General features: G+C 50.5%; 1 protein-coding gene across 4 annotated transcripts in view; it reads left to right on the top strand.

Annotated features, from left to right (window-relative positions):
* Positions 1–26,994, top strand: part of FCHSD2 (FCH and double SH3 domains 2) — a 227,818-nt gene that overhangs the window by 113,051 nt on the left and 87,773 nt on the right. For all 4 annotated transcript variants that reach the window (XM_054164636.1, XM_054164635.1, XM_054164634.1 and 1 more), the window contains 5 exons: positions 10,443–10,519; positions 14,222–14,366; positions 18,238–18,371; positions 21,167–21,221; positions 22,407–22,535. In XM_054164636.1, coding sequence (XP_054020611.1) covers positions 10,443–10,519; positions 14,222–14,366; positions 18,238–18,371; positions 21,167–21,221; positions 22,407–22,535 — 540 coding nt within the window. The remainder of the gene's footprint in view (positions 1–10,442; positions 10,520–14,221; positions 14,367–18,237; positions 18,372–21,166; positions 21,222–22,406; positions 22,536–26,994) is intronic.

Raw genomic sequence — 26,994 nt, 5'->3', positions numbered from 1 at the left:
CAAAGAATGCATCAGGTTGGAAGGGACCCTCAAAGGTCATCTTGTCCAGCTCCCTGCAGTCAGCAGGGACACCTCCAACTAGATCAGAGCCACACTGAGTGATCTTGAATATCTCCAGGGATGGGGCCTCAACCACATCCCTGGGCAACCTGTTCCAGTGTCTTGTCACGTTCATTCTGAAGAACTTCTCCTGATGTCCAACCTAAATCTGCCCTGCTCCAGTTTCCAGTCATTGCCTATCATAGAACTGTCAGGGTTGGAAGTGATCTCAAGGATCATCCAGTTCCAACCCCCGCTGCCATGGGCAGGGACAACTCACACTGGTTCAGGTTGCTCACAGCCACATCCAGCCTGGCCTTCAAAACCTCCAAGGATGAGGCTTCCACCACCTCTCTGGGCAACCTGTGCCAGTGTCTCACCACCCTCATGGGGAAGAGCTTCTTCCTAACATCCAGTCTGAATCTCCTCTCCTCTAGCTTGGATCCATTCCCCCTAATCCTATCTCTCCCTGACACCCTAAGTAGTCTCTCCCCAGCTTTCTTGTAGCCCCCTTCAGATACTGGAAGGCCACAAGAAGGTCTCCTTGGAGGCTTTTCTTCTCTAGACTGAACAACCCCAACTCTCTCAGTCTGTCTCCAGCTCCAGCCCTCTGCTCATCCTCATGGCCCTTCTCTGGACACCTTCCAGCACCTCCAGATCCTTCCTGGAACAGAGGCTCCAGAACTGGACACAGAGCTCCAGGTGTGGTCTCAGCAGAGTGGAGCAGGGGGGGAGAATCCCCTCCCTGGCCCTGCTGGCCACACTTCTCTTGCTGCAGCCCAGGCTGTGGTTGGCTCTCTGGGCTGCAAGTACTCACTGCCGGCTCCTGTTCAGCTTCTCCTCCCCCAGCACCCCCAAGGCCTTTTCTTCACTTCAAGCCCTTCTAAACAGCCCCTCCCCAGCTGTCTCCTTCTCAGGCAGTGCTTGCCCAGAGAGGGTTTGTGCAAAGAGCTTCTTTGAGACAGAGGAAGGATGTGGCTCTTTCTTCACAGCTGGGGAGGCTGGTGGGTCCAGTGAGCTGGTGGGTGAAAGTAGTTCCTCTTTTGAATGATCTACAACTGCTTTTTCACTGTCACTGCTCTTTTACTGTCACTTCCACATGTGACATTTGGGTTTCGTTTTGAAGAGGTGAAGATGCCGTGTTCTGGGAAACTTGGCTTGGATGAAGGTTAGCAATCAGATGTCTGCATGGAGAACACCAGATGCTGAACCATGACTTGGAAACATAGAATTGGTTGGATTGGAAAAGATCATTGAGGCCAGCTGTCAACCCAACACCACCATGGCCATTAAACCATCTCCCCAAGTACCATGTCCCACGGTGCTGTGTCCACACATTTCTTGAACACCTCCAGGGATGGGGACTCCACCACTTCCCTGACCATTCTTGCAGCAAAGAAATCTTTCCTGAGTTCCCACCTAATCCTCCCCTGGCACAATTTCAGGCCATTTCCTCTCCTATCCCCTGAGACTAGGGAGAAGAGACCACCCCCCACCTCACTGCAACCTCCTTTCAGGCAGTCGTGGAAATCAATGATGTCTCCCCTCTGCCTCTTTTTCCCCAGACCCTTCCCCAGCTTCATTGCCCTTCTCTGGACCTGCTCCAGCACCTCAGTGTCTTTCTAGTCTGGGGGCCAAACCAGAACCCAGGACTCAAGGTGTGGCTTCACCAGCACAGAGTCAAGGGGCACAATCACTTCCCTGCTCCTGCAGGCAGCACCATTGCTGATCCAGGCCAGGCTGCTGGTGGCCTTCTTGGCCACCTGAGCACACTGCTGGCTCATCTTCAGCCAGCTGTCAACCAGCACCCCCAGGTCCTTTTTGACCAAATAGCTTTTCAGCCACCCTCCCCCTAGCCTGGAGCCTTCATGAGGTTGTTGTAACCCAAGTGCAGGACGCAGCACTTGGCCTTGTTCAACCTCATCCCACTGGCCTTTGCCCATCAGTCCAGCCTGTCCAGATCCCTCTGCAGAGCCTTCCTACCTTCCACCAGATCAGCATCCCACCCAATTTAATGCCATCTGCAAACTTAACCCTGGGCACCCTCAATTCCCTCATCCAGTTGGAGCCCTGGGGGGAGCACCGCTTGTGACTGGCCACCAAGAGCACTTAACTCCATTCCCCACCACTCTTTGGGCCCTGCCAGGTCTTAACCCAGTGAAGCATCCCCCCACCCGAACCATTCATTCCCTTCCCTCTTCTGACACATGCTTTCCCTGGTCTGCACCTCAAACATCAGAGCCAGGGAACCTTTACAAATGATGTTTTCTCCCCTCTTGCTTCCCAACTCTTCTGGAGCCCAGAGAGCATCTTGAATAATTCAAAGAGTTTTGACTGGCTGCTGGAGTTGCAGCGGTCTGCCAAAGCTGGCTGTGAGCAGCAGCGCTGGTGGCACTTCCCTGCTGGCATCTTAACATGTTCCTCCCAAATGCTGGTGGAGGATGGCACCAAGCTGGTGTGGTTGGCACACCTGAGGGATGGGCTTCATCCAGAGGGACCTGAACAAGCTGGAGAAGTGGGCCTGTGAGAACCTCATGAGGGTGAACAAGGTCAAGTGCAGGGTCCTTCTGCACATAGGTTGAGGCAATCTCCAGTAGCAATCCAGGCTGGGGGATGAAGGGCTGGAGAGCAGCCCTGTGGAGAAGGACTTGGGGGTGCTGCTGGGTGAAAAGCTGGAGATGAGCCAGCACTGAGCACTGCCAGCCCAGAGCCAGCCCTGTGCTGGGCTGATCCCCAGCAGTGTGGGCAGCAGGGGCAGGGAGGGGATTCTGCTCCTCTGCTGTGCTCTGCTCAGACCCCACCTGCAGGGCTGGGGCAGCTCTGGAGGCCTCAGCACAGACAGGGACCTGCTGGAGCAGGGCCAGAGCAGAGCCAGGAAGATAACCAAGGAGCTGTAAGCCCTCTGCTGTGAGGCCAGGCTGAGAGAGTTTGGGTTGTTCAGCCTGGAGAAGAGAAGACTCCAGGGAGACCTTGTAGCAGCCTTTCAATATTTGAAGTAAGCTAGAAGAGAGCTGGAGAGGGACTTTTCACAGAGTCCTGTGCTGACAGGGGGTGATGGCTTCAAGCTGGAAGAAGCTGGATTTAGATGAGACATGAGGAGGAAATGCTTCCCCTTGAGGGTGGTGAGGCACTGGGACAGGTTGCCCAGGGCAGTTGTGGGGGTTCCAAGCCTGGGATTGTTCAGAGCATGGCTGGATAAGCAACCTGGTCTAGTAGGAGGCATCCCTGCCCATGACAGGGGATTGAAACCAGATGATCTTTAGGGTCCCTTCCAACCCAACCTTCTGGAGTCCTCAGCACAGCACAGACAGGGACCTGTTGGAGCAGGGCCAGAGGCCAAAGCCATGGTGGGAGGGCTGGAAGCCCTCTGCTGTGAGGCCAGGCTGGGAGAGTTGGGGGTGTTAAGCCTGGAAAGGTGAAGCTTTGTGACCCTCTGCTGCTATCCAGGGCTTTGGCTTTGCTGTTCCCAGTGGGGCTGTGCTCCAGAAGCACAGGCTTTTGAACCATGAGGCAAAGAACTTTCTTCTCTAGAGCTGCTGGTCTGTCTTCAGCGGCACAGAACTGGGATGTGCTGGGAGCCTCGAGGATTCTTTTAGCATAATCTGAGGCTGTGCCCTTGGCTGAGGTTTTTTAGGAGTTTCATAGGGACTTTAAGAAAGGTGGCTGGGAGAAAAAAAACCCTCTCTCTGGGTTTGGGGAACATTTTCACAGTCTAGAAGAAGGTATGTCAAGTAGAATAGGAAGAAATTCTTTCCAGTGAGGGTGGGGAGACACTGGAACAGGTTGCTCAGGGAGGTTGTGGATGCCCCCTGCTTGAAGGTGTTCAAGGCCAGGTTGGATGAGGCCTTCAGCAACCTGGGCTGGTGAGAAGTCTCCCTGCCCATGGTGGGGGGATTGGAACTGGATGGTGGAGGAGGGAAAAAAAAAAGGCTGGGAGAAAAATGTATCATCTAGCAAAGAAATAATGAATTAAAGACTGCAACTCCCTGGTTTTTGGAGCTGGGATCACGAAACTCCAAAAGGGAGACACACGGCTTTGCATTGGGTATCAAGCATGTCAGGATGCTCCTGAGGACTCTGCTCTGCTCAGACCCCACCTCCAATCCTGCCTCCAGTTCTGGTGTCCCCAGCAGAAGGACACAGAGATGATGGAGAGAGTCCAGAGGAGGCCACAAAGACGATCCAAGGGCTGCAGCAGCTCTGCTCTGAGGCCAGGCTGAGGGAGCTGGGGGTGTTCAGCCTGGAGAAGAGAAGGCTCCAGGGGGACCTCAGAGCTGCCTTGCAATAGCTGAAGGGATCCTGCAGGAAGGCTGCAGAGGGACTTTTGCTAAGGGTGTCTAGAGCCAGGCCAAGGGGGAATGGTTTGAAGCTGAGGCAGAGCAGGGTCAGACTGGAGCTGAGGAAGAAGTTCTTCAGCAGGAGGGTGGTGAGAGTCTGGTACAGGCTGCCCAGGGAGGCTGTGGCAGCCTGGGGGTGTTGAAGGCCAGGTTGGATGAGGCCTTGAGCAGCTGAGTCTAGCTGAGAGGTGTCCCTGGGCATGGTGTGGAGGTTGGAGAAGATGGTCTCTGAGGTCCCTTCCAACCTGAGCCATTCTGTGATCCATAATCTGACCCTTTTAGGAGGTGTTAGGATGCTCTGTGGAGATGACATGGTGCCTGTGATGTAGTTTGTGTTCATTTTCACTTGTGCTGCAGCAGCACTTCAGTCATGGTCTCATTGCCTGAGGCTCTGTGCTAAGCTCTGAGCAAAATCGTTGTCCCTGCCCCTGGTTTTGTAGTCATTAACTCCTGTTAGAAATTGGAGCAAGTCACATCCTGGGTGGAATCCCTGCCTTGAGCCTGCGCTGAGCAGAGTTCACTCTCATTAAACCATTAAAGCTCTTATTGAATCTAGCTCCAGTAAATAAAACACCACTTCAGTTCAGCCCTCTGAACACTTAATAACCAGCTTGGAATCTAATTTGGAGGCTAAATTGTTCTGCTGCACTCAGGAGCTGGAATTCTCTTCCCACTGACTCTGACTGCTTCGCGTTTTCCTCTCCCACATTTCCCTTTTCTCCTGTCCAAACCTCTCCAAGTGATTGGCAACAGCATAAAATATGTTTGGAGTTCCCCTTGGAGCTTGCAAAGAAAACATCTGGGTGATGGATGAAGCTGGCTGGGAAATGTTTGGCACTGAGTATCTCACTGTTCCTGTCAGACTTAGTGAGGAGGTTGAAGTAGTATAAATGTTCCTGATCTAAGAGAAGCAGCATCAGGGCTGCACCAGCGTCTGAGATGTCTTTATGGATGCTTTAGGGGTGCAGCAGCATCTGAAATGTCTTTATGGATGCTTTAGGGGTGCACCAGCATCTGAAATGTCTTTATGGATGCTTTAGGGCTGCATCAGCATCTGAGATGTCTTTATGGATGCTTTAGGGGTGCAGCAGCATCTGAGATGTCTTCATGGATGCTTTAGGGGTGCACCAGCATCTGAAATGTCTTTATGGATGCTTTAGGGCTGCACCAGCATTTGAAATGTCTTTATGGATGCTTTAGGGGTGCAGCAGCATCTGAGATGTCTTTATGGATGCTTTAGGGGTGCACCAGCATCTGAGATGCCTTTATGGATGCTTTAGGGCTGCACCAGCATCTGAAATGTCTTTAGGGATGCTTTAGGGCTGCACCAGCATCTGAAATGTCTTTATGGATGCTTTAGGGGTGCACCAGCATCTGAAATGTCTTTATGGATGCTTTAGGGGTGCACCAGCATCTGAGATGTCTTTATGGATGCTTTAGGGCTGCATCAGCATCTGAGATGTCTTTATGGATGCTTTAGGGGTGCAGCAGCATCTGAAATGTCTTTATGGATGCTTTAGGGGTGCACCAGCATCTGAAATGTCTTTATGGATGCTTTAGGGGTGCACCAGCATCTGAGATGTCTTTATGGATGCTTTAGGGCTGCATCAGCATCTGAGATGTCTTTATGGATGCTTTAGGGGTGCACCAGCATCTGAAATGTCTTTATGGATGCTTTAGGGGTGCACCAGCATCTGAGATGTCTGGTTTGGGATGCACCTCAGTTGTGTGGGGTTTTTTCTTCTCTCTCTTCTGTTTTTTAGAGCATTCTCTCTGCATTTGGCAGTCTCTGCATTCTCAGCCACTCTCACTCTCCTACAACTAAAACTCTGATTTTGAAGGATATCTGGTATCAGTCAGACTGCTGCTTTTACAAGGGCAGGTAAGGTTCAGTTGGGCTTCTGAAGAACCAGCAGCACTGAGACAAAATAGGTTTGTTCATGGCAAAGGGATGTGGCCCTCTGGGACATCCCCAAGCCCAAACCCAGACTGGGTGAGGAGTGGCTTGAGAGCAGTCTGGAGGAGAAGGACTTGGGGGGTGTCAGCTGGTGACAAACTCCCCGGGAGCCAGCAATGGTCTCTGACAGCCCAGCAGGCAGCTGTGTGCTGAGCTGCATCCAGAGCCATGTTTTAGTTGTCAGGAGGTGTTAGGTAATAGGTTGGACTTGATGATCTCCAAGGTCTTTTCCAACCTGGGTGATTCTATGATTCTATGGCAGGGGCTTTGGAGTTAGATGATCTTTACGGTCCCTTCCAATCCAATCATTCTCTGAATTCATCTACCCAGCCCAGCCTTGGCTTCAGGTAGGAACTTTCCCCTTTTTTTCCTGCTTTCATTCTCTTTTGCATTTTCTCCATCACTGCTGTTTCAGGGTCTCACCACCACTGCAAAGAGCATGGCTGGAGAGACCTTTTCAGTCATAGGCTTCTTCCAGCAGCTTCTGACCAAATGCCCCTCTCTGCTAACCCCTGCTTGAACATATTGCCTATGGCTTTGCCTCCTGACTGGGCTTTTTGTACCATCCCTGTCCTTTTACCCCACGTGGACTTGATGATCTTTGAGGTCTCTTCCAACCTTGGTGATTCTGTGTGTTTGTGTGTGGAGCTATGTTGGAGTTCTTTGGATCCCTGGTTATTAGAGAGGACTCAAGAGGATGGTGTTTCTCTGTCCATCTCCATTCAAGGTTCTTTTTAACTGCAGGGTGTAGGTTTAATTGATGAAAGTTAGGAGTTGATTGATGGATTCTGCTCTGATAAGGAGAAGTGATCAAAATGATGCAAGCAACTGAAACCACCTAAATGAATAAGAGCACAAAATCTGCCTGCCTGATGTGTCCCAAACCTCAGTGTTACATCAGCTGCTGTCTGCCATGCAGACAGCAAGTGCTAGGGGACCTGGCTCTCATCACAGAATCCCAGCATGGTGAGGATTGGAAAGGACCTCTGGAGATCACAGAATCAGAGATTGGTATAGGGGTTGGAAGGGCTCTCAGATGATCAAGTCCAACCCCCCTGCCAAACAGGAGCATTTAGGGCAGGTCACACAGGCACACATCCAGGTGAGCTGTGAAGATCTCTAGAGGAGACTTCACAACCTCTCTGGGGAGTTCTGCTAAAGCAGGCTCACCCACAGCAGCTTGCCTAGGATCACAATGTCCAGGTGGGGTTGGGATCACTCCAGAGAAGGTCCCATTGTCCAGGTGTGTTTGGGGTCCCTCCAGAGAAGGAGAGCATCCCACTCTCAGGTGTGTTTAGGTGCTGGGCCATCTCATTTAAACTGTATTCTTACCATGAAAGGTTGGACTTGATGATCTTGGAGGTTTCTTCCAACCTTTGTGATACTGTGATATCCAGGTGTGTTTGGGATCCCTCCAGAGAAGGAGAGGATCCTAATGTCCAGGTGTGTTTGGGATCTCTCCAGAGAAGGAGAGGATCCCAATGTCCAAGTGTGTTTGGGGTGCCTCCAGAGAAGGAGAGGATCCCAATGTCCAAGTGTGTTTGGGGTGCCTCCAGAGAAGGAGAGGATCCCAATGTCCAGGTGTGTTTGGGATCTCTCCAGAGGAGAGGATCCTAATGTCCAGGTGTGTTTGGGGTGCCTCCAGAGAAGGAGAGGATCCTAATGTCCAAGTGTGTTTGGGGTGCCTCCAGAGAAGGAGAGGATCCCAATGTCCAGGTGTGTTTGGGATCCCTCCAGAGAAGGAGAGGATCCTAATGTCCAGGTATGTTTGGGATCCTTCCAGAGAAGGAGAGGATCCCAGTGTCCAGGTATGTTTGGGATCCTTCCAGAGAAGGAGAGGATCCCAGTGTCCAGGTATGTTTGGGATCCCTCCAGAGAAGGAGAGGATCCTAATGTCCAGGTGTGTTTGGGGTGCCTCCAGAGAAGGAGAGGATTAAAATGTCCAGGGGTGTTTGGGATCTCTCCAGAGTAGAGGATCCCAATGTCCAGGTGTGTTTGGGGTGCCTCCAGAGAAGGAGAGGATCCCAATGTCCAGGTGTGTTTGGGGTGCCTCCAGAGAAGGAGAGGATTAAAATGTCCAGGTGTGTTTGGGATCTCTCCAGAGGAGAGGATCCCAATGTCCAGGTGTGTTTGGGATCTCTCCAGAGAAGGAGAGGATCCCGATGTCCAGGTGTGTTTGGGATCTCTCCAGAGAAGGAGAGGATCCCAATGTCCAGGTGTGTTTGGGATCTCTCCAGAGGAGAGGATCCCAATGTCCAGGTGTGTTTGGGGTGCCTCCAGAGAAGGAGAGGATCCCAGTGTCCAAGTGTGTTTGGGGTGCCTCCAGAGAAGGAGAGGATCCCAATGTCCAGGTATGTTTGGGATCTCTCCAGAGGAGAGGATCCTAATGTCCAGGTGTGTTTGGGGTGCCTCCAGAGAAGGAGAGGATCCCAATGTCCAAGTGTGTTTGGGGTGCCTCCAGAGAAGGAGAGGATCCCAATGTCCAGGTATGTTTGGGATCTCTCCAGAGGAGAGGATCCTAATGTCCAGGTGTGTTTGGGGTGCCTCCAGAGAAGGAGAGGATCCCAGGCAGGTTTAACTCTTTCCAGAGAAGAACAATTCAGGAGCCTGATCTCCACAAACTTCTTGTCCTCTCTAAAACTTACTCCTGGGTTTGAGTTTCATGACCTCAAGCTGGTTGAACTTGCTGGGTGTTCACCTTTGAGGAAGAAAGGAGCACATTCCTCAGCCACGGGGGAAGCCAGGCGATGACAGAGGTTAAACAATCAGTTGACTTCTCTGCTGGAGCCCAACAGTGGAATTCTTTGTTTCAGCAGAGCAGAACGAGAAGCGTTACTGAGAACAGAACAAGGAGAATCTCACAGGAAGAAGGGGAAAAAAAAGTTACATTCAGGAAAAAGCTTAAGAAAGTAAACCTTCTGCACTGCTCTGGTTGAGAGCCAGACGTTGGCCTGAATGAAATTCCACCCCATGGTTTGTCCCTGTGTGTGAGCAGAGGCGTTTGGCTTTGGAGTTCAGTGCTGAGCTTGCTCACTTTGGAAAGCAGTCAGAGAATGGCTTGAGTTGGCCCATAGTCATAGAATGGTCTGGGTTGGAAGGGACCTCCAAAGGTCATCCAGTCCAACCCCCTCTACACTCAGCAGGGACATCCTCAGCTAGCTCAGGTTGCCCAGGGCCCTGTCCAGCCTCACCTTGATTATCTCCAGAGATGGGGCCTCAACCACCTCCCTGGGCAACCTGTTCCAGTGTTCCACCACCCTCATGGTGCAGAACTTGTTCCCCACATCCAATCTAAATCTGCTCTGCTCTAGTTTGAAGCCATTGCCTCTCATCCTGTCCCTGCAGGCCTTTGCAAACAGTCTCTTTGCAGCCTTCTTGTAGCCTCCTTCAGGTACTGGAAGGTCTCCTTGGAGCCTTCTCTTCTCCAAGTTGCACGAAGCCTCATCCAGCCTGGTCTTAGTCATGGGAGTTTTGTAGTCAATTTGTCAATGATCAGGTCAAGGGAGGTTCTCTCTCTACCCTTCTGTGACTGATCTGAACAGAAGCTAAAGAGAAACAGAAGTCTGAAGTCTCATGTTGGAAGAGTTTCCTAATGTTGTAAATCAACTTGAGTCCTATGGGGACAGGCTGAGAGAGTTGGGATTGTTCAGCCTGGAGAAGAGAAGGCTCCAGGGAGACCTTAGAGCTGCATCTGAAGAGGACCTACAGGAAGGCTGGGGAAGGGCTGTTCAGAAGGGCCTGGGGTGATAGGACAAGGGGCAATGGTTTGGAACTGGAGCAGGGCAGGTTTAGGTTGGACTTCAGGAGAGGCTCTTCACAGTGAGAGTGGTGAGACACTGGAACAGGCTGCCCAGGGGTATGGTTGAGGCCCCACCCCTGGAGACATTCAAGGTCAGACTGGATGTGACCCTGGGCAGCCTGATCTAGTTGGAGGTGTCCCTGCTGACTGCAGTGGGGGGGGACAAGATGACCTTTGAGGGTCACTTCCAACCTGATGCAGTCTGTGGCTCTGTGAACTTGTGTGTGTCAGGTTTGTGTTGATCTGCTAGAGGAGCAAACCCTCTTCTTGGTTTATTTGCCTCTGAACTTGGATTTCCTTCTTTTAACAGAGCATTCAGAAGCTGGCCAGCCAATACTTGAAGAAGGACTGGCTTGGAGTGAAAGCTGATGAACGAAGTGATTACAGGTAATTAACAGCTGGAGATGTCCAAGAGCTGTCTGTCTTGTTTCAATTTGATCATTTTACTCAACAGCAAACCCCTGCTCTGCTCCATTCACGTTTTTCTTTGCTGCCCAGCATTGCCAGTTCAAAGTGAAGCTTTGTTTTCCCCTGAAAATGGGTGAAAATGATGAATTACTTGGATAATGTAAGGAGGTTGAAAAGCCAGAATGGGGTGACAGAAGAGCAGCTGCAATTGTGCAGCCTGTTTGGGTGTTACTGCTTAGTTCTCAGTCTCAGCTGGATTAGGGGAATCACAGAATTCCAGCATGGTGGGGTTGGAAGGGACCTCTGGAGAGCATCCAGTCCAAACCCCCTGGTAAGCAGGAGAACCCACAGCAGCTTTCCCAGGAGCACAAAGGCCAGGGGGGGTTGGAAGCTCTCCAGAGAAGGAGACTCCACAACCTCTCTGTGCAGCCTGCTGCAGGCCTCTGCAACACTCAAAGTGGAGTTTTCCCTCACGTTCAGATGGAACCTCCTGGGTTCCAGTTTGTGCCTGTAGCCCTTGTCCAGAAAAGAGTCTGGCCTCATCCTCTTGCTATGCACAGCCCCTTGAGCTCTTGCTTGAGCACTGATCAGATTCCCTCTGGGGCTGCTCTTCTCCAGGCTCAACAGCTCCAGGTCTCTAAGCCTTTCCTCCTCACAGAGATGCTCCAGGCCCCTCAGCATCCTTGTAGTCTCCCTTTCTACCCTGTCCCTTTTGAACTTAGGAGCCCAAAACTGGACCCAGTACTCTGGGTGTGCCCTCACTAGATCAGGGTAGAGTGAGAGGAGAACCTCCTTTGACCTGCTGGCCAGACTCTTCATGCTCCTCAGGAGACCCTTGTCCTTGTTGGCCACCAGGGCACATTGCTGGCTCACAGGCAACTTGTTGTCCACCAGCACTCCCAGGTTCTTCTCCATGGAGCTGCTTTACTGTAGTGGTGCAGGGGGTTCTTTCTCCCCAGGAGCAGGACTCTAGCGTGTGGATTTCTTAATAGGAAAAGACAGCTCCAACTTTGTTGTCAGGAGGCCAATCTTCACGAAGATCTCATCTGACAGCGAGGAGGAAGGGAGGCAAGAAGCAGTTGTTTACAAACTGAGCTTCATTAACATGAAAGGTGAATCAGAAGATGAAAACAGCAATGACTCAGAATGCTGAAAGCCTCCCTCCTTGGCCCAGTGCCTGCTAAATATTTTGGAGAAGCTCTAAGATCCTTTATTTTAATGTGTTTGGGTGCTGGGGTTTGGTTTTTTCCCCTGTTCTGACAAGTTTTGTTTCAAACAGGAAGAAATTGGTGAGAGAATTCTCAGTAGCTTCACACCCTTTGTGTATCTGTAAAGAAATAAACTGAATTAATCAGTCTTCAGTCTATGTAAAGTGCTCCCATCACACCCAGCCCCCTCTTCCCTTGCCACTCAGGAAGCTTGTCATGCCATCAGATACACCCACCCTGCCCAGAGGTCTTCTCCCAATACCTGCCACCACCAGCCCTCCCTAGCACTGAGCACTTGGGCTCTGTAAGCTCCACAAATCTTCCCCTTCTGTCAGCTGCAGGGTTGGTCAGAGTATCATGGAATGGTTTGGGTTGGAAGGGACCTTTGGAAGTTCATCCAGTCCACCTCCCCTGCAGTCAGCAGGGACATCTGCAACTGGAGCAAGACGCTCAGAGCTCCAAAGAACCTGACCTGGAATGGTTCTAGGGATGGAGCATCTCCCACCTCTCTGGACAACGTGGGACAGGCTCTCACCACCCTCAGCATAAAAAATGTCTTCCTTCTCTCTAGTCTTAATCTTCATCTTCTAGTTTCAAACCATCACCCCTTGTCCTATCACAACAGGCCCTGCTCAAAAGTCTGGCCCCAGCTTTTTTCCTAGGCCTCTAAGAACTGAGAGGCTGCTGTAAGGTCTCCCTCAGTCTTCATTTCCACCTTTTCCTTCTCACCTGGGCATTTCTGAGATTTTGTGGTGAGTTCCTGGGGCTCTACAAAGGTCACCACACAGCTCCAGTTCTTGCCTTTGGTCTGTTAGTGTGTGATGAAGGAATCATAGAATGGGTTGGGTTGGAAGGGACCTTAAAGATCATCCAGTTTCAACTCCCCTGCCATTGGCAGGGACACCTCACGCTAGATCAGGTTGCTCAAGGCCACATCCCACCTAGCCTTGAACACCTCCAGGGAGGAGGCATCCAGAGCTTCCCTGGGCAACCTGTTCCAGTGTCTCCCCACCCTCACTGGAAAGAATTCCTCCCTAATCTCCAGGCTCAGTCTCCCCTCTTCCAGCTTCAATCCATTGCCCCTTGCCCAGCTAATACAAATGCTTGTCAAAACTCCAGGTAGCTGTTGCAAAATTGCTGAGCAGTCTGTAACTGTTCCCTTGCTTACAAGATGCCCCAAAATCACCAAATCCATGATCTTATCAAAAAATGACTACCCTTTGACTTGGCTTTGGCTGCTGCATTCTGCAGGAGCTGTTCCATTGCAGAAAGAGGTTCAAGCTAATAAGTTCACCGAGAAATTGAATCATGAAACAGGGTCAGGAGGGAAAATGTTGACTTCTGGTGAAGTCTTCAGGTAAAGGACTTGGGGAGAAAGGAAAAGGGCTTGGGGGGTGCTGGTGGGTGAGAAGCTGGACAGAAGCCAGCAATAGGCATTTGCAGCCCAAAAGATCAATGGCAACCTGGGCTGAATCCAAAGCAGTGTGGCCAGAGATGGAGAGAGAGGATCCTGTCCCTCTACTCTGCTCTGGGGAGACCTCACCTGCAGGGCTGTGTCCAGCTATGGACCCTCAACACAACAGTGATATGGACCTGATGGAGAGGGTCCAGAGGAGGCCACGAAGATGATCAGGGAGTTGGAGAACCTCTGCTATGGGGACAGACTGAGAGAGTTGGGGATGTTCAGCCTGGAGAAGAGAGGGCTCCAGGGAGACCTTAGAGCTGCCTTTAATGTCTGAAGTGGACCTGCAGGTAGGCTGGGAAGGGACTGTTTAGAAAGGCCTGGGGTGATAGGATGAGGAGCAATGGTTTGGAAGTGGGGCAGGGCAGATTTAGGTAGGACCTCAGAAGTTCTTCACAGTGAGAGTGGTGAAATACTGCAACAGGTTGCCCAGGGATGTGGTGGAGGCCCCGTCCCTGGAGAGATTCACGGTTAAACTTGATGGGGCCCTGGGCAGCCTAGTTGGAGATGTCCCTGCTGCCTGCAGGGGGGTTGTACAAGATGGCTTTTGAATCATAGAATCATAGAATCAACCAGGTTGGAAAAGACCTCAGAGATCATCAAGTCCAACCTATCACCCAACACCTCATGACTAACTAAACCATGGCTTCAAGTGCCACATCCAATTCTTTTTTGAGCACCTCCATGGACAGTGACTCCACTCCCTCCCTGATGACCAGTATGAAGTTGTATGGGCTTGAGCTGAAGGTGTATAGCCCTTAAGCAGGTGGGGAGCCTGCATGGGCTGTCAGTGGAATTCATTATCCCATTTTCACTCTTCTCTATTGAGGTTCCCTTCCAACCCACTGCAATCTGTGACTCTGTGTGTTGGATCCCCGTGAAGGTTTAAGCTTCAGCTCTGTTATTAAAGCAATCCTTGGGTGCATTTTGCTGCCCCCTTAAATTTTTCAGTGTTGAGCTTGGCCTCCCTCCTTTCCTCCCCACAAGCCTTCTGTGTTTTCCTTGTTTTAGGAGCATGTACTCAGTTTGGAAATCCCTCTTAGAAGGCACCATGCAAGTGGCTCAGTCTCGACTCAACATCTGTGAGAACTACAAGAACTTGATTTCCGAACCAGCCAGGACTGTGCGGTGCTTTAAGGAGCAGCAGCTGAAGAAGGTAATTTGTTCTTTCATCAGGTCTTGGAACAGTTATTTGTTTCATTTAATGGAGAAAAATCAAAATTAAAAGGTTGTAGATAAACTTTTAGGGTTTTGTTTTGGTATTTCTAAACCACTGTCTCTGCTTTGCTGTCTCTTCCTCTGTGTGCTGTTAGAGGAATAAGTGGGTGGTCGAGGAAGGGTCAAAGTGCTGAGCTGTGTGATCTGGAATTCCAGTTGCTTGCAAATCAGAGAACCACAGAATGGTTTGGGTTGGAAGGGACCTTAAAGGTCATCTAGCTCCAACCCACCTCCCCTGACCAAGGACACTATCCACTGCATGAGGTTGCTCAAGGCCCCAACCAGCTTCCCTTTGAACACTTCCAGGTGTGAGGACGGGCAGAAAGAGTTGGGGTTGTTCAGCCTGGAGAAGAGAGCTCCAGGGAAACTTTATTGCAGCCTTTTAGCTCTCAAAGAGGGCTACAAGAAAGGTGGAGAGGGACTTTTTAGGAGGTCATATAGTGACAGGATGAAGGACAATGGTTTTAATCTAAAAATAGGAAGATTAATGTTAGATCTAAGGAAGACATTTTTTGTGCTGAAGGTTGTGAGACCTTGCCCCATATTGCCCAGAGAGGTGGGAGATTCCCCCTCCCTGGAACCATTCCAGGTCAGGTTGTTTGGGGCTCTAAGCAACCTGCTCTAGTTGCAGATGTCCCTGCTGACTACAAAGGGAGGTAGAATAAATGGCTTTAGAGAGGTGTGGACAGCTTTGAATGGGAGAAGTCTCAACACAGGGCAGACATGGACCTGATGGTGCAGGTCCAAACAAAGCCACAAAACTGATCAGAGGGCTGGAAGCCTTCTGCTGTGAAGCCAGGTTGAGAGAGTTGGGGTGGTTCACCCTGGAGATGAGAAGGCTCCAGGGAGACCTTCTGGTGGCCTTCCAGTGCTCAAAAAGGACTAGAAGAAAGCTGGAGAGGGAATTTTTAACAGGGCACATTGTGATAGGGTGAGGGATAAATGCTTTAATCTAAAAAAGAGAGGATTTAGACTAGATCCAAGCAAGAAATTGTTGGTGCTGAGGGTGGTGAGACCTAAATTGGTGGGAGGTGCCCCATTCCTGGAACCATCCTAGGTCAGGTTGTTTGGGGCTCTGAGCAACCTGCTCTAGTTGCAGATGTCCCTGCTGGCTGCAGTGGGGGTTGGACTGGATAATGTTTTAAAGGTCTCTTCCAATCCAAAGCATTCCATAGTTCTCTAACTCCAGGCCTTTCCATCGGGTCTGTGATAATGATGTGAACAGAGGATGGGACTTGGGCTCTGCTCTTTGAAGAACAGAGAGGCAAATTGAAAGGCAAATTGATTTCCTTAAGCTAGCTCGAGGCCCTTCCTCTAGGTGTTGCCTGGAGCCTTCATTGACCACATCTGGTCTGTAAGAGCTGTAATTAGCTGTAAAGGCACTGAAGCAGCTCTTAAGCTAGTTTGGGTTAAAGGAAATCATTACAAATCTCCCTGAAGGACAGAGAGGGAAATCCTGACTGTGGATAATTCACATTAGTTTTGTTCAGTTGATCCTTCCTGCTTAGCACAGATCCACAGTAGGGTGGATCTGTGGGGTTTTTGTTCTTGGAAGCTGAATGTTTGGAGAATTGATCAAGAGTTGTTGTCATTGTGGAGGGTTAGCCATGGTCAGCAGCTTAGCCCCAGGGGGGTGGGGGAGAGAATCATAGAATGGTCTGGGCTGGAAGGGAGCTCCTAAAGGTCATCCAGTCCAGCCCCCTGTGCACTCAGCAGGGACATCCTCAACTAGCTCAGGTTGCCCAGGGCCTGACCTTGAATATCTGCAGGGGTGGGGAAAGGTGAAAGTCCAAAAGGTTTTGTGGGTTGAGATGAAGACAATTTATCGATTCACGTAAGCCAAGGAGTTAATTCAGTGCTTCCCATCAACAAGGAGAAGTGTGGAGTCCTGCACCTGGAGAGGAACACCAGGCACCAGTACAGGTTAGGGGTTGACCTGCTGGACAGCAGCTCTATGGAGAAGGACCTTGGAGTGCTGGTGGACATCAAGCTCTCCATGGGACAGCAATGTGCCCTTGGGGCCAAGAAGGCCAATGGTATCTTGGGGTGCAGCAAGAAAAGTGTGGTCAGCAGGGCAAGGGTGGTTCTCCTCCCCCTCTACTCTGCCCTGGTGAGAACACATCTGGAGTATTGTGTCCAGTTCTGGGCTCCCCACAGTTGGTTTTTTTTTCACCTCCAGTGGGTTGCCTTTGGATTTTTTCCAGTTGTATTCTAATTATTGCAACTGATTCTCTCATCCTGAGCTTTCAGGACCTTGATGCTTAATTTCATGGAGGGACAGAATCACAGAGTGCTTTGAGTTTCAAGAGACCTTTCAAGGTCATTGAGTCCAACCCCCTGTGCAGTCAGCAGGGACATCTGTAACTAGAACAAGTTGCTCAGTCCCAGACAATCTGACCTGGAATGGTTCCAGTGATGGAGCATCTCCCACCTCTCTGGGAGACCTGGGACAAGGTCTCACCACCTTCAGCCTAAAACATTTCTTCCTTCTTGCTAGTCTGAATCTCCCTCAAACCATTCCCCCTTGGCCTGTCACTACAGGCCCTGATAAAAACTATGTCCCCAGATTTCTTACAGGTTCCTTTAAGTCCTGCAAGGCCACCAGAAGGTCTCCCTGGAGCCTTTTCTTCTCCAGGCTGAACAACCCCAACTCTCCCAGCCTGGCCTCCAGCCCTCCCAGCATGGCTGTGGCCTCCTTTGGCCCTAATCCAGCAGGTCCCTGTCTCTCCTGTGCTGAGGCCTCCAGAGCTGCCCCAGCACTGCAGGTGGGATCTGAGCAGAGCACAGCAGAGGGGCAGAATCCCCTCCCTGCCCCTGCTGCCCACACTGCTGGGGATCAGCCCAGCACAGGGCTGGCAGGGAAGGAATTAGGAAAGAATTTGGAAGGAAGGAGAAAAAGGGAGGGAGAAAGGAAGAGAGAAGGTAAGGGAGAAAGGGAGGAGGGAGCTGAGAAAGAGAGAGAGGGAAGGGAAAAGGAAGGGGAAAAGGGAGGAAGAAATAGAGAAAGAGGGGAAGAAAGGGAGAAAGAAAGGAACAGAAGAAGGGAGAGAAAAAGGAAGGGGAAAAGGAAGAATTGGAGAAAGGGAGGAAGAAACAAAACGGGAGGGAGAAAGAAAGGAACAGAGAGAGGGAGAAGGGGAGAAAGAAAGGAACAGAGGGAGGGAGAAGGGGAGAAAGAAAGGAACAGAGGGAGGGAGAAGGGGAGAAAGAAAGGAACAGAGGGAGGGAGAAGGGGAGAAAGAAAGGAACAGAGGGAGGGAGAAGGGGAGAAAGAAAGGAGCAGAGTGGGGGAGGTAGAAATGGGTCAGGAAAAGAAAGGAACAGGAAGGGACAAAGGGGGGAAGAAACAGAAAGGAATGGAGAAGGGGAGGGTGATGGAGGGGAAAGCAAGGGAGGAAGAAAGAAAGAAAGGAACAGAGGAGGGGAGGGAAAAAGGAAGGGAGAAAGGGAGGAAGAAAGGGAGAAAGAAAGGATCAGAGGAAGGGAGGGAGAATGCAAGAGAGAAAAAGGGAGAAAAGAAGGGAGACAAAGACAAAGAAAGAATGGGAAAAGGAAAAGAAGGAAGAAAGAAAGGGGGAGAGAGGGAGTTTAAGTTTTGATCAACTTTGAAGTACAGACAAGCCATGAATAACTTGAGAAGTGCCTTGCAGCCCCTGCTGTTCCATGTAGAGTGTAATACAGAGCAGTAAAACGCTGCTGCTGCTATTATTTAGATGCAAAGCAACCCACCACCCAGAACCCCCTCAGCGACCCCAGGAGTGGTTTGTTCCCTGACCGTTTTGCTGTGTTGTCTCTCTTCTCTCTTCCAGTGCGTGGACCAGCTGACGAGGATCCAAACCGAGCTGCAAGAGACAGTCAAAGATTTAGCTAAAGGCAAAAAGAAATATTTTGAGACTGAGCAGATGGCTCAAGCAGTGCGGGAGAAAGCTGATATTGAGGCCAAGTATGTTTCCTTAAGAGCATATGTAGAGAGAATTGCCTGGGTGGGAAGCCCATTTCTGCCCCCATTAGTTGTTACACGGAGTATGATGGAAGGAGGAAGAGAATTGCTTTCAACAAGCTGCTGCCACTTTTGTTTCCTTGTAGCTTGTGTACACTTTGGGAAGCCTCTCAAGCGTGCTCCTAGGCCTGAGAGGTGGAAAAAAATCTCACTCCCTGAGACTGCTTTCTTGAGGAAGGAAATGAAACTAATTGTACAGGTTGGGAGGTGATCTCCTGGAGAGCAGCCCTAGGGAGTAGGACCTGGGAGTGCTGGTGGATAACAAGTTCCCCATGGGCCAGCAATGTGCCCTGGTGGCCAAGAAGGCCAATGGGATCCTGGGCTGCATTCAGCAGAGTGTGGCCAGCAGATGGAGGGAGGTTCTTCTCCCCCTCTACTCTGCCCTGCTGAGACCTCACCTGGAATATTGCATCCAGTTCTGGGCTCCCCAGTTCAGGAGGGACAGGGATCTGCTGGAGAGAGTCCAAGGGAGATCTACCGGGATGCTGAATAGACTGGAGCATGTGCCCTGTGAGGAGAGGCTGAGAGCCCTGGGGCTGTTTAGTGTGGAGAAGAGAAGATTGAGAGGGGATCTAATAAATGTTTATAAATGTCTGAGGGTTGGGGGTCAGGAAGGAGGGGACAGGCTCTGCTCATCTGCACCCTGGGATAAGACAAGGGGCAATGGATATAAACTACAGCATAGGAGTCTCCACCTCAACACAAGGAGGAACTTCTTCAGTGTGAGGGTTACAGAGCCCTGGAGCAGGCTGCCCAGAGAGGTTGTGGAGTCTCCTTCTGTGGAGACTTTCAAGCCCCATCTGGATGAATTCCTGTGTGACCTGTGCTGGATTCTAGGGTCCTGCTCTGGCAGGAGGGTTGGACTGGATAACCTTTGGAGGTCCCTTCGAAGCCCTAATATCCTCTGATCCTGTGAACTGCTATCCTTTTACAATTTCAAAGGGCAGTGGCACTTCTTTTGATCTTAAACTCTGCTTAGGTTCTTTGCTCTCCTCACATCTCATTTTGGTCTCAGTCATAGAATGGTTTGGGTTGGAAAGGACCTTAAAGATCATCCAGTTCCACCCCCCTGCCACGTGCAAGGCCTAGACCTTTTATCCAAGTAAATTATTCAGATGAAAAGGGAATTGTAAAGTAAAGATGTTTCACCTTGGGACTTGATAATTCATAGATTCATGGAATGTTTTAGGTTGGAAGAGACCTTAAAGGTCATCTAGTTCCACCTCCATGAGCAAGGACACCTTCCAGTAACCCAGGTTGCTCAAGGCTTCATCAAACATGGCATTGAACGCCTCCAGGGAGGGGGCATCCACCACCTCTCTGGGCAACCTGTTCCAGTGTCTCTCCACCCCCACTGCAAATAATTTCTTCCTAATCTCCAGTCTCAGTCTCCCCTCTTCCAGCTTCAATCCATTCCTCCACATCCTATCACCACAAGCCCTGGTCAAAAGTCCCTCCCCAGCTTTCTTGTAGCCCCCTCCAGGTGCTGGAGGAAAAAAGAGGATAGGGCATTCTTTTCCACTTTTGAAGATTAATTGCTGCTGCTTTAGATTTTTATGTTCCTTAGCATCCTAAAGAGGTTGATTTCCATCATTTCAGGAAAGCAAGTCAGTGACATGGGTTTAGTTTGAAGTTTGGCCTAACCCTACCCCTTGGCCTTTATTTCAAAGAGCAATTGTGGAGCCTTCAGCCCTGGAATTATTCAAAGCCAAGCTGGGTGGCACCTTGAGCAAGCCTGGTCTTGTGGAAGGTGTCCCTGCCCATGGCAGGTGGCTTGGAGCCAGATGATCTTTAAGGTCACTTCCAACCCAAACCATCCTATTCTAGAAATGTTTCAATTCATTTCTTTTAGAAATGAGTTAGGATTGTCCTCAGGGTATGGAAAAAAAAATGTTATGGTGCCATTAGGGATTTTTTTCTGTCTTTATTGAGGGCTGGAGGATAAGAAAAACTTCAATCAAATTGCCTGTAATGCCTAAAGAAAGTGTGTGTGTGGGGTGCAAACAAAAAAAGTCAGCCCAAAAGTTCAGCTCAGGAATTTTGGGTCAGACTCATACTGCAGTATTGTCAAGATTGAAAGAGCCCTTTGGTTGATTTTGATTTCTTCCTCCTCTCCAGCCTAAATCTCCCCTCTTCCAGCTTCAAACCCTTCCCCCTCATCATTTAAGGTGTTTAAGGGGAGATTGGAGGTGGCACTTGGTGCCATGGTCTAGTCGTGAGGTCTTTTGGGACAGGTTGGACTTGATGATCCTTGGGGTCTCTTCCAACCTTAGTTATACTGTGATACTGTGATCCTATCACTACAAGCCTCAGAGGTCATTTCCTCCAACCTCCCCACCACGGGCAGGGACCCCTCTCAACTAGACTCAGCTGCTCAAGGCCTCATCCAACCTGGCCTCAAACACACCCAAGGAGGAGGCATCCACAGCCTCCCTGAGCAACCTATCCCAGGGTCACTGTCAAAAGTTTCTTCCTAATCTCCGGTCTCAATCTCTCCTCTTCCACCTCCAAACCATTCCCTGTCATCCTATCACTCCAAGCCCTTGTCAAAAGTCCCTCTCCAGCTCTCCTGTAGCCCCCTTCAGGTCCCTTCCAACCTGAGCCATTCTCTGATTCTATGAATTTAGGCATAAAAGTTACTTGGGTTAAAATGCTGCAGAAGTGGTTTATCCTGTGCTGCACAAGGGTGTAAAGGAAGGGTGCAGGATGCTAAACTTTTCTTGTCTTTTTTGTTTCAGGTCCAAACTTAGTCTTTTTCAGTCAAGAATAAGCTTGCAGAAGGCAAGTGTAAAGGTGAGTAGGAAATAAAAACCCCTTCATGTTCATTCTAATCATGATTGCAGCACATTTCATGGGGCATCTGAGCAGGGTTTTCCAGAATCCAGAGGTGAGTGGAGTTTTGGAAGGCAGATTGGTAGGACAAGTGATAAGAGACCTCTTTCAGGAGTGAAGATGTAGAATTCCACCTGGCCCAAAGTGACCAGGAGGCTTTTTTCCTGCTGGTAACTGACCCTTGGTGACTGCATGTGAAAATACAACTGTATGAGACTAGGATACATTAAAAGTCGTCTTTAATGTTCTCAAAATTCTTAACATTATTAATCCTTTCAAGTATTGAACTCTATTTTTATATATATATATATATATTCAATAAGGACAAGTGTCTGGGTCCTGCATCTGGGGAGGAATAACAGCAGGCACCAGGGCAGCTTAGAGGCTGCTCTGCTGGAAAGCGGCTCTGTGGAGAAAGACCTTAGGGTGCTGGTGGGCAGCAAGTTCTGCAGGGGACAGCAATGTGCCCTTGTGGCCAAGAGAGCCAATGGCATCCTGGGCTGCAGCAAGAGAAGTGTGGCCAGCAGGGCCAGGGAGGTTCTTCTCCCCCTCTGCTCTGCCCTGGGGAGACCACAGCTGCAATCCTGTGTCCAGTTCTGGGCTCCCCAGTGCAAGAGAGAGACAAAGACCCGCTGGAGAGAGTCCAAGGGAGAGCCACAAGGAGAGACTGCAAGCCCTGGGGCTGTTTAGTGTGGAGAAGAGAAGGCTGAGAGGGGATCTGATCAAGGTCTCTCAATCTCTGAGGGGTGGGTGTCAAGTGGAGGGGGCCAAGCTCTTTTGGGTGCTGCACAGCAATAATCCAAGGAGCAATGGATACAAACTTGAACATAGAAGGTTTCAGCTCAACATGAGGGGAAACTTCTTTGGTGTGAGGGTGCCAGAGCCGTGGAGCAGGCTGCCCAGAGAGGATGTGGAGTCTCCTTCTCTGGAGACTTTCCAAACCCCCCTGGATGCCTTCCTGTGCAGACTGCCCTGGTGATGCTGCTCTGGCAGGGGGGTTGGAGTGGATGATCTCTGGAGGTGCCTTCCAACATGTAATGTTCTGTGATGCTATGATATATCTAGCTGCTAATGAGTTACTAACAGCCATTTGGTCACTTCACTTCCCTTTGGGACCTCTCTCTGAACTCCCATTTCTCGTTGCAGTTAAAAGCACGACGCTCCGAGTGCAACTCCAAGGCCATCCACGCACGGAACGATTACCTTCTGACCCTGGCAGCTGCTAATGCACACCAGGATCGTTATTATCAAACAGACTTAGTGAACATTATGAAGGTAAGGAGCTGGGAAGTGGGAAAATCTGGGAAGCAGGATGAGTGGAGAACAACGTCTTGGCTTGCTTGGCGGCGGCCGCGGTGACCTTGCCGGTCTGCTGCAGTAGATCGGAGCACAGGGCAGTGGATTGCTCCTGGAGGGGACTGCAGGGTACCTTGGTAGCAGTTTTGGACACTGTCCCACATGACATCCTGGTCAGCAAATTGGGAAAGTGTGGACTGTACTCAGCACTTGTTAGGCCACACCTTGAGTACTGCATGCAGTTCTGGGCTCCACAATTTAAGAAGGACATTGAGAATCCTGAATGTGTCCAGAGAAGGGCAACAAAGCTGGGGAGAGGTCTGGAGCACAGCCCTGTGAGGAGAGGCTGAGGGAGCTGGGGTTGCTTAGCCTGGAGAAGAGGAGGCTCAGGGGAGACCTTATTGCTCTCTACAACTACCTGAAGGGAGGTTGTAGCCAGCTGGGGTTTGGTCTCTTCTCCCAGGCAATCAGCACCAGAACAAGAGGACACAGTCTCAAGCTGTGCCAGGGGAGGTTTAGGCTGGAGGTGAGGAGAAAGTTCTTCCCAGAAAGAGAGATTGGGCATTGGGATGTGCTGAAAAAGATTGGATGTGGCATTTGGAGCCATGGTTTAGTTGTCAGGAGGTGTTAGATATTAGATAATAGGTTGGACTTGATGATCTCTGAGGTCTTTTCCAACCTGGGTGATTCTCTGATTCTGTCATTCTGTGACTTGAGAGGTGGGCCACTGGAAATAGCTGGATGGTGGCACTCAGCTGTGGTCAATGGCTCAATGCCCAAATGGATACCAGGGACAAGTGGTGTCCCTCAGGGGTTGGTATTGGCACCAGTGCTGCTTAATAGCTGTCAGTGACTTGGACACTGGGATTGAGGCACCCTCAGCAAGTTTGTGGGTGACACCAAGCTGTGTGGTGTTATTGACACTCTGGAGGGAAGGGATCCGTCCAGAGGGACTTGGACAGACTTGAGATGTGGACCTGAGCCAGCGTCTTGGGGTTCAACAAGGCCAAGTGCAAGATCCTGCACCTAGGCTGGGGCAATCCCAAGCACAAATAGAGGCTGGGAGAGGAGTGCCTGGAGAACAGCTTTGAAAAGGCCTTGGGGGTGTCAGCTGGTGACGAACTCCCCAGGAGCCAGCAGTGGTCTCTGGCAGCCCAGCAGGCAGCTGTGTGCTGAGCTGCAGCCAGAGCAGGGAGAGCAGCAGCACAGGGAGGGGATTCTGCCCCTCTGCTCTGCTCAGACCCCACCTGCAGCACTGCCTCCACTTCTGCTGCCCCAACATAAGAGGGACATGGAACTGCTGGTCCAGAGGAGGCCATGAAGATGATCAGAGGACTGGAGAACCTCCCCTATAGGGACAGGCTGGGAAAGTGTGGAGTGGAGAAGGCTCCAGGGAGACCTTACTGCTGCCTTTCAATATCTGAAGGCAACCCACAGGAAAGCTGGGTGGGGTACTGTTTAGAATGACCTGTGGGGATAGGAGGAAGGGACAATGGTTTGAAATTGGAGTAGGGCAGATTTAGGTTGGACATCAGGAGTGAAGTTCTTCACAGTGAGGGTGGTGAAATACTGGGACAGGCTGCCCAGGAATGTGGTTGAGGTCCTGTCCCTGGAGACATTCAAGATCAGACTCAGTGTGGCCCTGGGCAGCCTGAGCTAATTGAAGGTGCCCCTGCTGACTGCAAGGGGGTTAGACAAGATGACCTCTGAGGGTCCCTTCCAACCTAATGCAATCTGGGGATCTGTGAACAAGGGATTCAAACCTGACCTTGCCCAGCTCAGCTGCCTCAGGAAGAATGTGGGAGACAAATTTTGATCATCCTTAGAGTGAAAGAGCTCTGACAGCCTCGATCTGCACCAGTGGGGATGGTCCCACCTGAGTGCTTTCAGCACCACCACTGCAACCAGATTCTGCCTCAAGTCATTTAAAGGTAGAAGCAAAAAGGTTAACACAGGTTAGGGTCATAAAAGTTTCAACCCAATGCAATCTGTGAGCTTATGACTTTTAAAATGACATTTGTGTGACTTTTTATTGAGATGTATGAGGAGGTCATTAATCTGGTTGAGAGCTTTCTATGCTATTGATGAGAATTAATCCACATCCAACCCCTTTTTGAACACCTCCAGGGATGGTGACTCCACCACCTCCCTGGGCAGCACATCCCAATGGCCTATTACTCTTTCTGGGAAGAACTTTCTCCTCACCTCCAGCCTAAACTTCCCCTGGCACAGCTTAAGACTGTGTCCTCTTGTTCTGGTGCTGGTTGTCTGGGGTGGGAGAAGAGACAAACTCCCCAGGAGCCAGCAATGGTCTCTGGCAGCCCAGCAGGCAGCTGTGTGCTGAGCTGCATCCAGAGCAGGGAGAGCAGCAGCACAGGGAGGGGATTCTGCCCCTCTGCTCTGCTCAGACCCCACCTGCAGCACTGTAGTTATTCTGGTGCCCACATAGGACATGGAACTATTGGAGAGGGTCCAGAGGAAGCCATGAAGGTGATCCCTCTGACTCCACCACCTCCCTGGGCAGCCTTGACAGGGCTTGAAAACCCTTTGAGGGAAGAAAGTGGTGTTCCTCAAACTGCTGCAGCAGGTCCAGAGGAGGCCATGAAGATGATCAGAGGGCTGGAGAATCTTCCCTATGAGGAAAAATTGGGAGAGTTGGGGCTGTTCAGCCTGGAGAAGAGAAGGCTCCAGGGAGACCTTAGAGCAGCCTTCCAGTACCTGAAGGAGGCTACAGGAGAGCTGGGGAGGGACTTTTGACGAGGGCTGAGAGTGACAGGATGAGAGGGAATGGATTGAAGCTGGAAGAGGAGAGACTGAGACAGGAGATGAGGAAGGAATTCTTGACAGTTAGGATGGGGAAACACTGGAACAGGTTGCCCAGGAAGGCTGTGGATGCCCCTTCCCTGGATGTGTCCAAGACCAGGTTGGATGAGACCTTGAGCAACCTGGGCAGGTGGGAGGTGTCCCTTCCCATGGTGACAAGGTTGGAACTGGATGATCTTTAAGGTCCCTTCCAACAGTTGTATGAATCTGCAAAAGCCAGGTGGATGTGATGCTGAGGGTCATGGTTTAGTGGTAGTGGCTTAGGAGTAGTGGTGGAATTGTGAGCTCTGGGCAGGAGGTTGGACTTAATGATCTCAAAGATCTTTTCCAGCCTCCACAGTTGTACAATTCTGTGCTCTCATCTCAGGGCTGCAATCTAAGGTTGGAGTGGATGATCTTGAAGGTCTCTTCCATCCAGAGGTACCCTGCCTGTGATTATGTGTGTGTTGCACACTGAGCTAAGGCAACTCCTTCATCCCTTTTGAGTTTCCATCATCATTTATGTCTTTTAGGTGGTGCCTTCTCTCTGACACACCTGCTTTCAGTTCCTGGGATCTCAGGAATGAGCTGAATTTTGGTTTATTAGTTCCATAAAACATCAAAGTAGAAACCATTGAATTGCTTTTGAATGAAGAATACAATAATGGAAGGGAAAGTCTTCCTGGTGCCCTCTCTCTTGGCCACAGATGTTCTGCTGGAGCACCTCTGCTATGAGGATAGGCTGAGGGAGCTGGGGGTTTTGAGCCTGGAGAAGAGAAGGCTCCAGGAAGACCACCTGGTGGCCTTTCAGTACTTAAAGGGGCCAAGAAGAAACCTGGAGACAGACTTTTGAACAGGGCCTGTTGGGATAGGACAAGGGCTGATGGTTTGAACTAAATGAGGGAGATTCAGACTGGAGAGAAGGAAGAAATTTTATATGGTGAAGGTGGTGTAGACCCTGTCCCACAGTTGCCCAGAGAGGTGGGAGATGCCTTACCTAGAAAAAAACTAACCAAACAAAATATCCCAACCTCAGTGCCAAAAAACCCCACAAACAGACAGAGAAATGAATCCCACTCTGTGAAAAGGGCTGCAGGAGGTGCCCTGTGAATTAGAGCTGAAGCAATCCATTGCCCTTCCCTGAGTGCACAGAGTCTGGGTTGGAAAGGACCTCAAAAGGACGTTTAGTCCAACCCCCTCTGCACTCAGCAGGGGCATCCTCAACTAGATCAGGTTTCTCAGAGCCTTGCCAAGCTTGACCTTCACTATCTGCAGGGATGGGGCCTCAAGCACCTCCCTGGGCAACCTGTTGCAGTGTTCCAGCATCCTCCTGGTGCAGAACAACGCAGGGATGGATGGAGCCAGGGCACCCGCGGCAAGATATGGAACAGGAGAGACAGAGAGCTGGGTTTTAACAGAGGCAAAGCATCCTTCACAAAGAGATCTAGGAGCCAGTAGGCCTGGGGAGCAGTGTGATTCATCTGATAAAACAGCTCCAGTTCACCAGGAGCTCTCAACAAACATCCCACTCAGGCTCTGCTTACGTCAAAGAACAACATTAAGGTAGGGCAGTGAGGGTTGTCTCCTAGATTGATATCTCCTGAAGAGCTGGAGAAGATGTGGGATTAAAGTAAAT

Source organism: Dryobates pubescens, chromosome 10 (genome assembly GCF_014839835.1).
Source record: "Dryobates pubescens isolate bDryPub1 chromosome 10, bDryPub1.pri, whole genome shotgun sequence".
NCBI lineage: Eukaryota > Metazoa > Chordata > Aves > Piciformes > Picidae > Dryobates > Dryobates pubescens.
The sequence above is the reverse complement of the archived record's forward strand: the minus strand, read 5'-3'. Positions and strand labels throughout refer to the sequence as shown.